General features: G+C 37.1%; 1 protein-coding gene across 1 annotated transcript in view; it reads left to right on the top strand.

Moving 5' to 3' along the window:
* The window catches only part of LOC127851123 (sperm flagellar protein 2-like), a 49,202-nt gene that overhangs the window by 19,177 nt on the left and 14,272 nt on the right, over nt 1-15,753 (top strand). The window contains 10 exon segments of the mRNA XM_052384683.1: nt 572-647; nt 3,874-4,020; nt 4,855-5,003; nt 6,153-6,280; nt 7,721-7,787; nt 8,649-8,872; nt 9,996-10,098; nt 10,403-10,677; nt 14,056-14,151; nt 14,153-14,240. Coding sequence (XP_052240643.1) covers nt 572-647; nt 3,874-4,020; nt 4,855-5,003; nt 6,153-6,280; nt 7,721-7,787; nt 8,649-8,872; nt 9,996-10,098; nt 10,403-10,677; nt 14,056-14,151; nt 14,153-14,240 — 1,353 coding nt within the window.

The raw sequence follows: 15,753 nt of genomic DNA on the forward strand, positions 1-15,753 counted from the left end.
ACGCAAATCATTTTCCATTAACAGATTTATCTGTTAAATAATTCTATGAACAGTTTACCTGACTGACCAAATGGACTTGACAACCATATGGAGGGCCGGGTACCTCTCTTAGAATTGTTGCCTTTTTTGTGCTTTATATGGCTTAGCATAGATACTAATCACTGTTGTAGAATAGAACTATTTATACAACACAACACTTGAACAGCTGACCCCATGATTAACACTTTACGAGTGTTTTTTTATAAATATTACTTATAAGCAAATTATAATTCCTTGAAAAGATTTGAGCCTTGTTTTGGAAAAATGGGCTCAATGCATCTGCATATTGTGTCATCTCTTATGAGCCTATGTAGTCTGCTCAGGCTAATTAGGGATGACACTTTCCGCGTTAACTGGATATTCACTTTAAGTAGACTTCCTTTTAACAAATTATACTATAAAAGAGTTATAGGCCTGCGGACTGCACACGGTAATGTTGGACTATACTTTACCCACATGCATTAAGGCAGTTTTCCCAAAACAAGTCTCATTTATAAGCTGCTATTAATTGCTGTGTCCTGTCTGCCTTCAGGCCCCTGCCCCTCCACCAGAGCCACCTAAAGACCCGGCCCCAGAGGAGAAGTCTAGCAGACCGACCTCTAGAAAAGGTGAGTGTCAGAAATGTGCAGCCTGCAAGAATGGATCACACGCAGAACTAATATTTTTGAATGTGTTAATATACCGTTACCATGAATATATTAGTTCTGCAATGAAATTGCAGCCATCATACTTGGTACAGCAAAAAATTAGTCATAATTTTACCTGCTCTTAAGTTAGGGGTACAATGTAGTATGAAAGTTTGCCTTTTTGTATACATTCACTTCACGAATCAGGTGAAAATGTGATTAGTCAACCTGTATGAAATTGAGAATCTGAGCAAGTGCTGGTTGCTTGTGCTCAATTTTGTCATTAGAATCAAGTAAAGTATGTCCAACTGAATAAACATGATGGTCTAATTGAACTCATTTTACAAAGGCAATTCAAAAAACAAGCATGAATATTGGAGACAATGGAAGTGTGTTATGTCTGAGCAAAGGGGTTACGAGTATCAGGTGAATGGTTAAAAGTAGTAATACAATGTAGAAAAATAACATTGAAAAAAATATACCAATTAAATTGAACCCTTTAAGTTTTAAATAGCAACTGTCTGTCATAATATTGTGAATAAAAAAAGAAGTGTTAAAGTAAATATTTAGATAAAAAATCCATGTTTAGGTCAGTTATAAAAAAATGAATAAAATAAACCATTCAGAAAATATTAGCCAACTTGTATTGTTATATATTTTTCTATTTTTTTTCTGTTAATTTTTAAGAATCTCTAGATTTGAAAACAGCTGCTAAAAGTAAGTACTATGCAGCCATGCACAACTATGGGACAATCGGGGTCAGTCACTACCTAGTTGGTTTCAACCTGCACGTCTTCTTTTTTAGAAACTCTTATAGAACAGCTCTTGAATGTGTGCAAAACAAGTGCAATCTCTTGAAAAAAAAGATTATATGTTGTAAATAACATAACTGAAGAAAAATAGCTATGAATTTATGATATATGTTGTGAAAATTGTTATGTTATTATAATCTCAGTTGCTATTGTAACAGAATTATTGATTATATTTGAGACACACTCTGGGAAAATGGGGCTTAATGCATGGGCATAAAATGGCATCCCAGAGTAGCCATTGCAGTCCATACAGGCTTATTAGGGACAACACATTCAGCTATTTTTTATGGATTTTTTGTTTTTAATTCAGTCTATTCAGAAAGTGTTGTCCCTAATCCATACAGGCTTATCTGTGACTACACTTCACACACATGCATTAGGCCCCGATTACCAGAGTGAGGCTGATTCAGAGGCTAGGAAGTACACAATTTTCAAAAGTTACCGTAATTACTGTTAAATTTTCGGACACATACATTTTTTTTTTTTTTTATTGTGTTAAAAAATTTACATAAGAAAAATATTCAAACAATTAAAGTGTCCAAAAAAATACAGGTATTTTGAGAATAACGAGACATACGAAAACTATTGCATTGATGATCGCATATGGTTATGCAATTTGTATAATATTAATTGTTTCAATGAATAAAAGCAAGTGCTTGTACAATACCACCCCGTATAATATAATTTACTTATATATATGGTTCACATTAAGCTGTTGGGTGTGAACCTTGTCTATTATCAGTATACATTGCCATGAGGCATTCATCTGCCAGGTTTAATGACCTTAATACGATTGTAAAAACGCATGATCGAAGTGTCATAAAAACGCATGATCGAAGTGTCATCAGATAAGCGCATCAGAGCTGAATTCTGGTAAAATAGATTTGTAAAATAAACTGTCCAAATATTTAGAGTCATTAATTATGGACAAAAACCTGTATGTCTGAACACAACAAATAATTATTTTACGAAAAAATGGGATGTCCGAAAATTATATTGTTCCAAAATTAATAGTAATTACGGTAACTATGGCCTTGTTCAGGTTTGCATTTTTGCTTCTTCAGAGGTCTGTTTGTTAACTAGAGCCAGGGGGTTTTCAGCACTGTCTGCGCCTCCAGAAAACGGAGGCACTCCCAAAGCAAACGGACCCGATCCCAAACCGAAATCATAAAAAATCCCAATGTCCAAAAAAAACAAAAAAAAACCATTTTTTTTTTTTTTAAGAATGAAGTGTCTTATAACTTGTGTGACTAACCAGTGTTTGTTTTGGTCAAAAATATCTGATATAAGGTTTTGACAGTTCAGTTCTTATCTCAGAGTGTAACTGTAACTGAAAAACAACAAAACTGCAGTACTTGAATAAACGTTGAACATGCCCAATATTGCATCTGTTTATATAAAGAAGACAAAATAACAAATAAAAACTAATTTATTTGTTAAACCACTTAATTATTTAAGCATGATAAATACACAATTTTTTCCCAAATGAGCCGTTTCATCGAAGCAAAAATTCCCCAAATGGCCAATTTTGTCGATAAAATTTCCCAATTTGGTCAGACTCCTTTTCCCAAAATAGACAGAAAAACCCCTGAGAGCACAATGTGTGTCTGGTGCAGGGTACCACGTTTGACCATTGAGACAATCAGTCTATCATGGCTTGTTGTTGTTGTCTATGTGGCTGGAATTGAACACAAGTTGAACATGCAATGTACTTTTCCGTTTAAGTACAGAATTTTCTTAACCCTTAAAGCGCTGGAGCTGAATTTTAAAGGCCTTTGCAAACAGTTTGGATCCAGATGAGATGCCACAGAACGTGGCGTCTCATCTGGATCCAAACTGTTTGCTATTCTGATAGTATTCTTTGAAAAAAAAATCGAAGAAAATGCTAATTTTAGAAATTCAACAGACGACATTTTAGCAGACGGCAAATTTCCCAGCATGCAAAGGGTTAAAAACAGAATGCTCATCATATTACAATTGGAAATGAAGATGCATCTTTATATTATCTTGGATAACTTTTCCTTAATTTCTATCTTTGGGTTTCACTGAAGTCTAGTTGAAAGAGTCCACTTATGAACTTTCTGTTTTAGTGTCATTTGATGCTAATAGTAGAATGACAATAAAAAAAAATAGGATTAAAACTATAGATTTTATAGGATTTTTTCTTTGGGTTTAAGATTTTTTCCCACTGTTTTTCACTCTAAAACGGTGACTTATCCTAGAAAGAATACGTTATCTGCTATCTTTCTTTGCTGAATACTTCCGGACAAAAATACGTTGGTTACATTTTTGTTTTTAAAATGCCTTTTTAGGCAAAATATATCAGGGACAAAAGTAGTTTTTTCTGTAAACATTTCATGCAATTTCAAATCAGTTTCTGTTCCGTCAATACTCAGGGTCAGGCAAGAAAGGTTCGCGTTCCTCTTCACGCAGTAAGTCACCAAAGGATAAGGACAAGGACAAGAAAAGGGACAAGAGCGGGTCACCCAAGCGAGGGGCCAGTCCCAAGAAGTCTGATTCTGGCAGTGCCAAGAAGAGCAGAGGTGAGCAGAACATTTCCCTATTATCTCTTTACCACTTAGATACATATTTTGACGGATTTGTAGTCCCTCAGAATGTTAAATTTAATTAAAGACCTTTTTTACTAGATTCAAATTTTATAGGCTTTATTGCCAACCCTTAGATACTGATGAGCATGAAACAGCATAAAACCTGAACAGACTGCGAGTTACTTTGCTTCTGAGTTTTAAAGGGTTTATTTCAAAATATTGCAACAGGGTTATGCTTGCTGGGGCTTAAACCAACTACATTTTGATTTCAAAAACTCAGCATGACACCTTTTTTTGGGGGGGGGGGGGGGAATAACTGGTTCGCTTGATCAATTTATAGGTTTCCATTTTTTTTTTTAAGATGGTAAAAGTATTTTAATTGATTTACTTTACAAACCAAAATATAGAATGCTTTAACCCTTAAAGCGCTGGAGCTGAATTTTAAAGGCCTTTGCAAACAGTTTGGATCCAGATGAGACGCCACAGAACGTGGCGTCTCATCTGGATCCAAACTGTTTGCTATTCTGATAGTATTCTTTGAACAAAAATCGAAGAAAATGCTAATTTTAGAAATTCAACAGACGACATTTTAGCAGACGACAAATTTCCCAGCATGCAAAGGGTTAAGTTAAGCTCAAGATCAATGTTCAATGCTTTTTATATTCTTTAATATGTAAATACGAAAATACACATCTTACCTGGAATTCAGTGTTGTTTTAAAATTATTCACCAAAACGGAACGCTATTCCCCTTCACCAAATCAAGAACAACAAGCCTTGTTAAAAGCAATGTGGAGCATACTTGTATGAATTGTTTGCTCTATGCCAGGATCCTCTCCAAAGTCTAAGAAGGGCTCAGGTAAGAAGGGCAAGAGCCCGGAGCCTGAGCCCGAGCCCGTGGAAGCTGTACCCACGGGGCCACCGCCCCCTGAGCCGGGATCTGAGGAGTGGGAGTTTGTGGACCAGGAAATTGAAGGGGTACGTTCACTGGATTTGATATATAATATTATACAAATTGTGACTAAATTAACCTTGTTCTGGGAAAACAGGGCTTAATGCATATGCGCTAAGTGTCGTCCAAGATTAGACATGCTAAAATACTACATTCGAAAAGCATGGACATCTTTATATTAATTAAATAGATATCTGAGGTTACCTGAATATATGCCTAACTTGTCATTAAAAAAGTTTAGAACATTTCATTCTTCTTTCATTGTTCCTATAAAAATGGAACAGTGGATCATTTCAATATCAAACTATTATGTCATATGTTGTGATTTTGGACAGTTTGAGTTAAAAGGTGCTTATAAAATGATGAATTAGTAACTCCTTGTTATAAATTCACATAGTTAATATGTATGCCTTTATTTTCGTGTAACTATTGCATTCCTTAGAGGCCATAGTGAATGTTGCATACCTTCTAAAGTAATGGTTGCGTTACGGAACAGAGTTAATTAAGTAAATTAAGAATAACCATTTACTTTTCAAGTGTTAGTTGATTTGTGATATGAGCAGTGCTCTAAGAAATGGGGCTTAATGCAGTTAGAAAAAGTGTTGTCCCATATAAGCCTATGCAGTTTGCACAGGCTATTCAGGTACAAGTTTTTTGTGGAGTATTTTGTTTAAAGGATGTCTCTATTTAACGAAAATACAGTAAAGGTGGAAAATGTCATTCATGATAAGCTCATGGGAATTACACAGGCTTATCTGGGACAATACTTTAGGCACATAAATAAAGCCCTGTTTTCACAGAGACACCTCATATATAAATGAGATCAGGCATTATATGAGTCATGTTCTGAGAAAACTGGGCATAATACATGTGGGTAGCAGTCCGCACAGGCTAATCAGGGATGACACTTTCGGCCTAATTTGGATTTTGCTAAGAAGAGACTTTATTTAAACAAAAAATGTCATTAAAGTGCAATGTGTCGTCCCTGATTAGCCTGTGCAGACTGCACAGGCTAATCTGGGACAACACTTTACGCACATGCATTATGCCCAGAATGCGACTGATATACGTCTTGTCTTTACACTGATTAATCCCATTATTGATACAATAATTCAGCACTATATCACCGCATTTCTGAACCATCTTTCATGCAATTGTCTCTATTTCTCATTCAGGACCTGGCCAAGATCCTTGCTGAGCACTGGGAGGCCGTGGAGAAGGTGTACGTCCAGAACAGCAAGTTTGTCTTCCGTAAGGTGCGAGATGAACGGGAGAACATCTACAGATACTTCTTCAGGATCAGGTAAAACATAGCAACGATCTGGGAAAATGGGATTAAGGGCGTGTGCATTTACTGTCATCCCTGATTAGCCTGTACAGTCTTTCCACTATTATGGAATTTTGCGCTGAAATGAAGTTTTTGTTTAGCGCAAATCCAGTCTAGGCAGCAAGTGTGGTCCCTGATTATCGTGTGCTGACTGCTTACTGCAAAGGAAAATTAGGGTGGAAACTTTATGCCCATGCAGTAAGCATGGTTTTCCCAGAACAAGGCTCATTTTGAAAAAAGTACAGCTTTATCTGCCTGTATTGTTGTGAAAACTATCAGTCACTTTAGTTGTAAAAAATCTGTTTCTATTTTTCTGAAAAAAAGGAAAGTTTAATATGTTGGTATAATTTTAAAAAAAAGCAATCTGTACAGTGTACAGCTGTAGCTATTGCTATAAGTTTGTAATTAAAGCATGACATTGTACTGACACATTTAAGAATAAGGCAAACTGTTTTTTCTGTACATCTGGATTTGATAAAAAAATAAATGAAATGGCCCTAATGCTGTACCCAGACAAACCAAATGTGTGATGGGGTTAATTGGAACCCCTCAGTCAGCTGGTCCGATAGTCTGTCAGTCTGTGTGATGGGGTTAATTGGAACCCCTCAGTCAGCTGGTCCGATAGTCTGTCAGTCTGTGTGATGGGGTTAATTGGAACCCCTCAGTCAGCTGGTCCGATAGTCTGTCAGTCTGTGTGATGGGGTTAATTGGAACCCCTCAATCAGCTGGTCCGATAGTCTGTCAGTCTGTGTGATGGGGTTAATTGGAACCCCTCAGTCAGCTGGTCCGATAGTCTGTCAGTCTGTGTGATGGGGTTAATTGGAACCCCTCAGTCAGCTGGTCCGATAGTCTGTCAGTCTGTGTGATGGGGTTAATTGGAACCCCTCAGTCAGCTGGTCCGATAGTCTGTCAGTCTGTGTGATGGGGTTAATTGGAACCCCTCAGTCAGCTGGTCCGATAGTCTGTCAGTCTGTGTGATGGGGTTAATTGGAACCCCTCAGTCAGCTGGTCCGATAGTCTGTCAGTCTGTGTGATGGGGTTAATTGGAACCCCTCAGTCAGCTGGTCCGATAGTCTGTCAGTCTGTGTGATGGGGTTAATTGGAACCCCTCAGTCAGCTGGTCCGATAGTCTGTCAGTCTGTGTGATGGGGTTAATTGGAACCCCTCAGTCAGCTGGTCCGATAGTCTGTCAGTCTGCATTAAATATTGTAAGATTTTGGAAGAAACTTTGTCCACATTTTCAAACGTTTAAATCAAACTTTAAAGTTTAGATGTGCGGAGTTATCTGCACTTGAACAAAGCTTGCAAATTGGTGCAGGGTATTTGATAAATTTGCAACATATTTGTGTTTTTATTGATTATTCTATAAGAGAATCACAAATGTTTCCAGTGTAATTGTTTATTTTTTTATTTCAGGAAGGATTACCTGGCCTTCCTGCGCCGCCCTGATCACAAGCAAGAATTTGTGTCACAATTTCAAAAGGTAGCTTTTCATCAGTTACTGGAAGACATACCCATGAGCGTACAGTGAGCTGCATGATGTGAAAATGGGTTACATGCTATATGTGGCGAGCATTCGAGTTTGGGCAGGAGCTACCCTGTCCGCTATAATTTACTTTTGGGTTTCAATATCGGACATGGTAGTTTCTGACCAGACAGTGCAAATGCACAGGCTGGTTCTGAGCTACGCTGGCCACATATGACATAAAACCCATTTTTGGCACAATGGGGCTCATATGAATTGATTTAGGAACAATGACACGAACAAATAACATTGATAATAATCATGTAGTGATGTGGAATGCGTTCTACAAATAGTTCCCAGTCCATAAACAAGGTCTTGTCATCTTGTTATCTCTTGTTTATTACTAAAGGAAAGTCTATGTTACTTTGCACTTACAACAATTCACCTTCAATAACAAATCTAACAGAGCTTTTCACCAGCTAAGTGCGGAATTTATTGTTCACGTTATTTTTAATGTCAATTTTAGTGGAGTTTTATTTTTAACCTGTAAAACCTATGGTGAGACTAATAAGCCTTGTTCTGGGGAAACTGGACTTAAAGCATGTTCTTAGGTTTGTTCCAGTCTGTACAGGCTAGTTATGGGCAACACTTTCCGCCTTAACTAGATTTTACTTTAAAGAGACTTCTTGTGTTCCAGTGTAGGCTTAACAAGTCAGTCCCTTATCAGTCTGTGCAGACTGCACAGGCTAATCTGGGAGGACACTTTACTCTCACTCATAAAACCAGATTTTGCCAGAACAAGGCTCAAATTCACTGACCATGATTTTGACTGCATTGTCTCTGAAGATACTCACATACATAGTCTGCCACAATTTCCAGGAGTACAACGAGGTCCCAGACGACATGCGTGATGACGAGGAGACCAAAATGGAGCTACACCAGCGCGTGGACGACCTGCGTGAGAGACTCTGGAACATCTGTGACGAGCGTAAGGAGCAGGCAGAGAAAGAGCGGGAAACCGTGATGACGGACGGCTGGCTGGACGACAGGCTGGGGGTCCTCAGTAACTTTTACATCACCCTTATGCAGACTGAAGTGGACAGGTAGGTCTGATGTGTGTGGGGTTGCAAGGGCTGCTTTATCTTATTAGAATGCAATTGTTGCTAAAGTTTCCACAAAATGTTTATTATGTGCAAATGCATGAGTATTTTAGCACATTTTTTAACTTGAGTATCCTTTGAGCTTGGCTCTGTAAAAACTGGGTATAATCCTTTACCACTTAAATACGGATTTTGACGCATTTTTAGTCCCTTAGAAAGTTAAATTTTATTTAAGACCTTTCTTACTTGATTCAACTTTTAAAGGCTTCATTTCTAACCATAAGATACTGATGAGCAGCAAACAGCAGAAAACCTGAAGAGACTACGAGTTACTCGCAGGCTGTTCTGGTTTTATGCTGGTTGCAAAAGCCATTTTCACTTCGCTTCTTATGGGGGGGAAAGGGTTAATGCATGTGCGTTAAGTGTCGTCCCAGTTTAGGCTGTGCAGTCTGCAGAGACCAATCAGGGACAACACTTTGTTATGGCAGAAAGTGTCATCCCTGATCAGCCTGTGCAGACTGCTCAGGCTAATCAGGGACGACACTTTTTGCACATGCATTAAGCACCATTTTACCAGAGAGAGGCTCATTTTAATGTATTTGTTGCTAAGATTATTACAATATTGCACAAAATGTTGATTGTGTGCATTTTTAGCACAGCTATGATTTAAGTATCATTTGTTCAACCCTTTATAAAGCTGGAGAAGTTTTTGTTGATCTCATTACATGTGATTGTGAACTTTGTTGAATGTTTTTCTGAAATATTTAGGGAAATATCGGTGATTAAAAAAAATAAAAGTGAAGATAATAGATAATTTTCTCAGTGTAGATTGTAAAATGATGTTATTTGTTTGCCATCATGACTATTGTTAACTGAAAATTCCCTAGTTTAACTCTAAAAATGTGAATATACAGTGGAAACAGCATTAAATAATAAGACATGTTGTTGGTTTTGGGTATATTATTGATCTTATTGCATTCTTATCCTTGAAAATAAATGTGTTAATATTGTGAAAACTGTTAAGATTTAGAAAGTCAAAATTAGTGTGCTGCTGTTTTGAATTGTACTATGACTTTAAATAGACATTATCTTGTCTACTAAGTTGGGAGGCTTCACTCTGCTTCAGATTCCAGGACACGGTGCGCATGTTGAAGGATTACTATCGGGGCATGGAAGGGGTCATTCCAGATGAGCTAAATGTCAACTACATACGGCTGCCATTGGTTGAGGTAGGTAATAGATACCAAAGTGGTGTTTATGAAAATTGATGTGATTTATTGCTTTGTCAATAATAGGAAACAATTAAGAGCGATATAGCAATTTTTCTGTCTTTTTTTAATCCCCTTTTCCTGCCACTTGTGGGTGGGCTGATAGCCAGTAAAATGTTGAATTTATTTGCATATTAGCACACATAATGGCATATATTTCAAGGAGAATACATAAAAATGTAGATTTTAAAACAAAAACAACATAACAACTATAATATATATTTAAAACTGAAGTTGTTCATAGCTATACATCTTTCTAATCCAGTTGCCCATAGAACGCCCAGAGTCTGCGGGCCAGCCCGCCACCAATGGAGCCCAGACCCCCACGCAGGACGACCGCCCGGGGACCGGCAAGTCTGACCGCCCGCGCTCCAAGTCTCCCCGCTCTCCCAAAGGAGGCCGGAGCAAGTCTCCAAGGGAGAAGTCTCCCAAGGGAGGTAAATCAAGGTCCAGGACGCCGTCTGCAAAGAAGAGGGACAAGAGCAAGGAGAAAGAGAAGCCAGCTGAGATCACCACTTTGCCAACACCACCCGGCAAGAGGTAGGAGCACTTTTGGTTTAGTTTTAAATGAGCAAAGCTCTGGGAAAATGGGGCTTAATGTATTTGCGTAAAGTGTCATCACATATTATAAAGATGCTATAAACAGAAATTGCTATAAAGTGGAAAGTGTAATCCCTGATGCTAACTGCACAGGCTTATCTGGGACAAAACTTTACGCGCATGCATTTAGACTTGATTTCCCAGAACGAGGCTCATTGATTTTTTTAAAGCTTGATTGCATCAAAAGCCTACTAATGGCAAACAACACTAGGCAAGTGATAGGGACAAGTAGGTGGGGTGGTGGTGGTTTGTTAAATTTGAACCTATTTATTTTATTGCAATTTCAGTACCTAAAATGTTGACAATAACACCTGGCAAAAGGAAATGGCAAAAGTAAGGACATAGATGGAGTTGGGGGGGGTGTATTTAAAACCTATTTATATGATCCTAAAACCAAAACCTACCAGTAGGTAAGATTTAGGGGCAAGTAGGTAGTAGTAAGTTTGGTTTAGTTTAAACCTAATTATTTTAGCCTGATATTAAAAATCAAAATCTACCATATTTTCCAACAAAACTTGCTGAAAGGTTTGGGCAAGTAGTTAAGGATTATATATTGTTTTGTAATGTGATGGCATCAAAAAACCAAGCCGTAAGGACTGTTTGTTTTTTTAAATAATTTTTATATGGCGTTCATTTTATTTTAGCAAGATATGCATTGACTATTTATGTTGGTATTCAAGGTTTTACCCCCATTTGTGTGTATGTTTTGCAGTGTGGACAGTGCCCATGTAGGGTTTGTTGGGCAACACCAAGGCAAAAAATATAGGCAGGGTTATGTTTGATGTTTACACAATGTTCTTTAGGCTTCAAATGTTGCTTTTTGAATGTTTCCAGTTATATTGCTTTTTGAATGTTTCCAGTTATATATTTGCTCAAGCACATTCTGTTTTTAAGAACCTGTTTTTCTGTGGTTTGTTAAATTCATAGTTTAATGTTCAGACTAGTTTTTGTAAAAGGGATCGAGACACTGGATTAAATTTAATTTTATTGTAATTTAAGGCACTTATTTTTTCATGTGTTAAACACATTTTGCATTAATTGTTAAGTTGTTGAGATTTGTTTTACCTTAATGAAATTAATGAGCCTGGCTGTGATAAAAGGTAATGGAAAGACAATCATTGTTGAGATTAAACTGTGTTGACTGCACAGACATTTTATCTTTATCAAGGATATTGTTGTTGCTATGACATCTTCATCTAAGTAATTGTTTCTTAGATATATATTTTGACGCATGTGTAGACCCTTAAAATAGTTACATTTAATTAAAGACCTTTCTTACTAGTCTAGATTGATCATTCAAGTTTTTAAGGCTTCGTTTCCAATTCTTTGATACTGGTGAGCAGCAAACAGCATAAAACTTTAACATAAGTTATTTGCAGGCTGTTCTGGTTTGTTTCTGAGTGGGAAAGGGTTAACCCTTTGCATGCTGAGAAATTTGATATCTGCTAAAATGTTGTCTGCTGAATTTCTAAAATTAGCATTTTCTTCGATTTTTTTCCAAAGAATACTATCAGAATAGCAAACAGTTTGGATCCTGATGAGACACCACATTCTGTGGCGTCTCATCTGGATCCAAACTGTTTGCAAAGGCCTTCAAAATTCGGTTCCAGCACTGAATGAGTTAAGAGTGTTCTCAGAGCAAACATAATGATAAATCTCGAATACTGTTTACATTTCCTGACGTCATTTGGAATGCCTCGGCTTTTACAAAGCAAAATAACAAAAGGCGATTGGTCAATAAACAAAAACTAAGCCAATGAAAACGCTTAAAAATGTTGTATTACACATGTGTAATAAAAAAAAATATGTAATGGTTGTATTACATTGGAAACAGGGTATAGCATGTGATAAAAAGGAACTTTGCATAGTCACTTCCCCTTTTTAGCTCATATGTGTAACGCAATGGATTAGCTTTTGGGACTGACTTCTGTCTGTCGTGAGCCATGACTTGTCTGTAAACTTTTCATTCAAACCTCCTATAACACTCCTATTTTAAAGCTTACAACTTTAAGAACCTTTAAAAGCACAAAAGTCTTAAATTTTTATATTTTGTATGTAACCTTGTATAGGGCCCCTCCACTACATTTTTTTCAAATCTTGACCCTGTGATCAGAACTGGCCTTACCCCAGTGGTTAAATGATATATATATAGACTTGTATAGTGATATCTTTTAAAATCTTCTCAACAAGGCCAAAAAATGTAATACATGAAATGTAACCTCTCAAAGTGGTCCTCTACGACAGTTATTAAATTGTGTGTGTGGGGGGGTAACATGTTTTGTTATATTATATGAGCTGCGCTCTGTGAAAAGGGGGTTTAATGCATGTGCGTGAAATGTCATCCTAGATTAGCCTGAGCCTAATCGGGGACAACACTCTTCGCTTAAACTGGATTTTTGCTAAGAAGAGACTTTTAAAGGAAAAATATTGCAGATTGCACAAGCTAATCTGGGGCGACACTTTATGCACATGCATTAAACCCCTTTTGCAAAATCCAATTTTCGATCATAAACCACACAGCTTTGATATTTGGATTGTGACATGATTGTGGTACTTTACAGTGATAGTTAAAAATTGTGTCCCTTGGTTCCAAACTTGCCATGCCCCATTACACAGGTTAGCAATCTAGGGCCATCTTGGTCCTCTTGTTAAGAAAGATCATGCATATTCATCAGAACTATTAATCATTCTTTATTTACTCATTATCAATAATATTATTTTCTTTAAACTGCTCTGTCAGAAGCCTTATTGTCCCCTACCAGTTTCACCGGAGGGGACTTATGGTTTGGGCTCTGTCTGTCTGTCAGTCACACTTTTCTGGATCCTGCGATATCTTTAAAAGTTCTTAATATCTTTTCATGAAACTTGAAACATGGATAGATGGCAATATGGACATTATGCACGTCATTTCATTTTGTTCCTCTGTCAAAAATTCTGGTTGCTATGGCAACAAATAAAAATAAAAAATCTGACAATGGTGGAATTTTTGACAATGGTGGAGCCGGTAGGGGACATATATTGCTTGGCAATAGTCTTGTTAAAGCATATGGTTCTTTATTTATGACAAGGAACCAATGAGAAACAGTGTGATGCGTAGCAAACGTTTTAGACACAATACACTAATATGAGCCTTGCTCTGTGAAAAGGGGGTTTAATGCAATACCTTCCGCCCTACACTGGATTTTTGCTAAGAAGAGACTTTCTTTAAAGGAAACATACTATAAGCACGGAGAGTGTCGTCCTTGATAAGCCTGTACTGCACATGCATTAAACCCCCTTTTCACAGAGCGCTTCTCATATGTAACGTATATTTCCCAGGATTCCTCTGGTGCCAAGACGCCCCACGTCTGCCGATGTGGAGGCAAAGGCAAAGGAGGCAGCGAAGGCAAAGGATAAGAAGAAGAAGGAAGAAGGCTACTGAGAGTCCTGTGCCTCCCTCAGACCCTGATGAGAAACTCATCTTTGATGCCTTCCAGATGGGCGTGTCCAACCTCAGCACTATTGTGAGTGACCTTTCTGTCAGTGGCAGGGATTTTTAGCTCGGCTGTTTTCGAAGAAAACCTGAGGTATTGTCATAGCCAGCTCATCATGTTGTCTGCAGTACGCGTCGTGCTAAAATCTTGACATTTTGCTCTTTGAAACTTCACTTCATATGTAGATGCACCTTGAGGAGTTCTTCACTCCACACCCATTTTTGGTTCACTAGGTCAAAGGTCAAGGTCACTGTGACCTCTAAAAATAAAAAAATAAAAAAAGCTTTCATTTATTCAAAACTGCACCCGCAGCCGAGCGATTGCACCCGTTATGCGGTGCTCTTGTTATATGGAACTGGGAGGTTTTTAAACTATCCTGATATTTTCTGGGAGCTGAGCAAACCATCCTACATTTTTTACCAAAATATTTACCACCATGGGCTGGTTATCTACGCTTTAAGTAAAATTATCGTAAATTCTCCTACTTTGGGAAATCATAGCCCTAAATAACCAACTTGCAAGCTCCTTTTCTGTTTGCTAAGATAAGTACAATAAATGTGTTTTGTTGATATGATTTTAATAAGCATAATGCTTGTGTGTCATATTCACATCAACTTACAGAAATGTGTTCAATACAATGGTAAACTAGTATATTTGTGTGCATAAAGCTATGCATGGAAGGTTTCATTCCACTCAAAACAGTGGACTTTGTAAGTCATCAATGTGCATTGTCTTTTTTACAGCACTTGTTTGTTATCGTTTGATGCACACATGTACAACTTGTTGTTAAGTTTAAATCTTAAAACACAATTAATTGATTTATCTTAAACCAATATTGTACTGCTCTGAGGATAAAAATATGATTGATTTGTGTCCCTTTCTTTTCTTTCTTTTCTTATTTTGTAAAATTGTGTGCTTACATTTATTTTTTACAAAAGTTGTTAAGTTCATGCATGTTGTAACCGCATCGTAAGCAGTGTTGTGTTTACTTCCATCAGTGTGTTTCAAAAATTGCATTTCTTTCATTAGATGTGGCAATAAAGATACAATATAATTATATTCGTTGTTTTATCACCATGATTTACTGAACTACATAACTTGCTATGAATGTTGCTATGAATGTTGATACAATAAAGACATATTTTTTAAGCAATTTATTAGAAATCACAATTTTAGTCCAACAAACCACATAAAACTTTTTAATTGTTTTTAGCCAACAATTGTCTAATATCTCAATCAATTAAAAGTTTTGGTAACCCAGCTTGTGAAACGCTTATTAGTGGTAGATGTTGCAATGGTTGAGTGCATGTGCATGCTTTAAGGTATCAATTCAATTGACTGGATTGTAACTTTGTCATTTATCTTGCATTTTGATATTATTTACCACAAATGTGGAGAATTCTTTTAAGTGTAAGTCCTGTGTCTTCTTGGAAAAGTCAAGGTCATACTTAGAGGTCAAATGTCAAGTAATGTGCCCCCAATGAAAAGTCATGGTCACACTTAGAGGTCAAATGTCAAGTAATGTGCCCCCAAGGAAAAGACA

The sequence above is a fragment of the Dreissena polymorpha genome, chromosome 11 (assembly GCF_020536995.1).
Source record: "Dreissena polymorpha isolate Duluth1 chromosome 11, UMN_Dpol_1.0, whole genome shotgun sequence".
In the NCBI taxonomy this organism is placed as follows: domain Eukaryota; kingdom Metazoa; phylum Mollusca; class Bivalvia; order Myida; family Dreissenidae; genus Dreissena; species Dreissena polymorpha.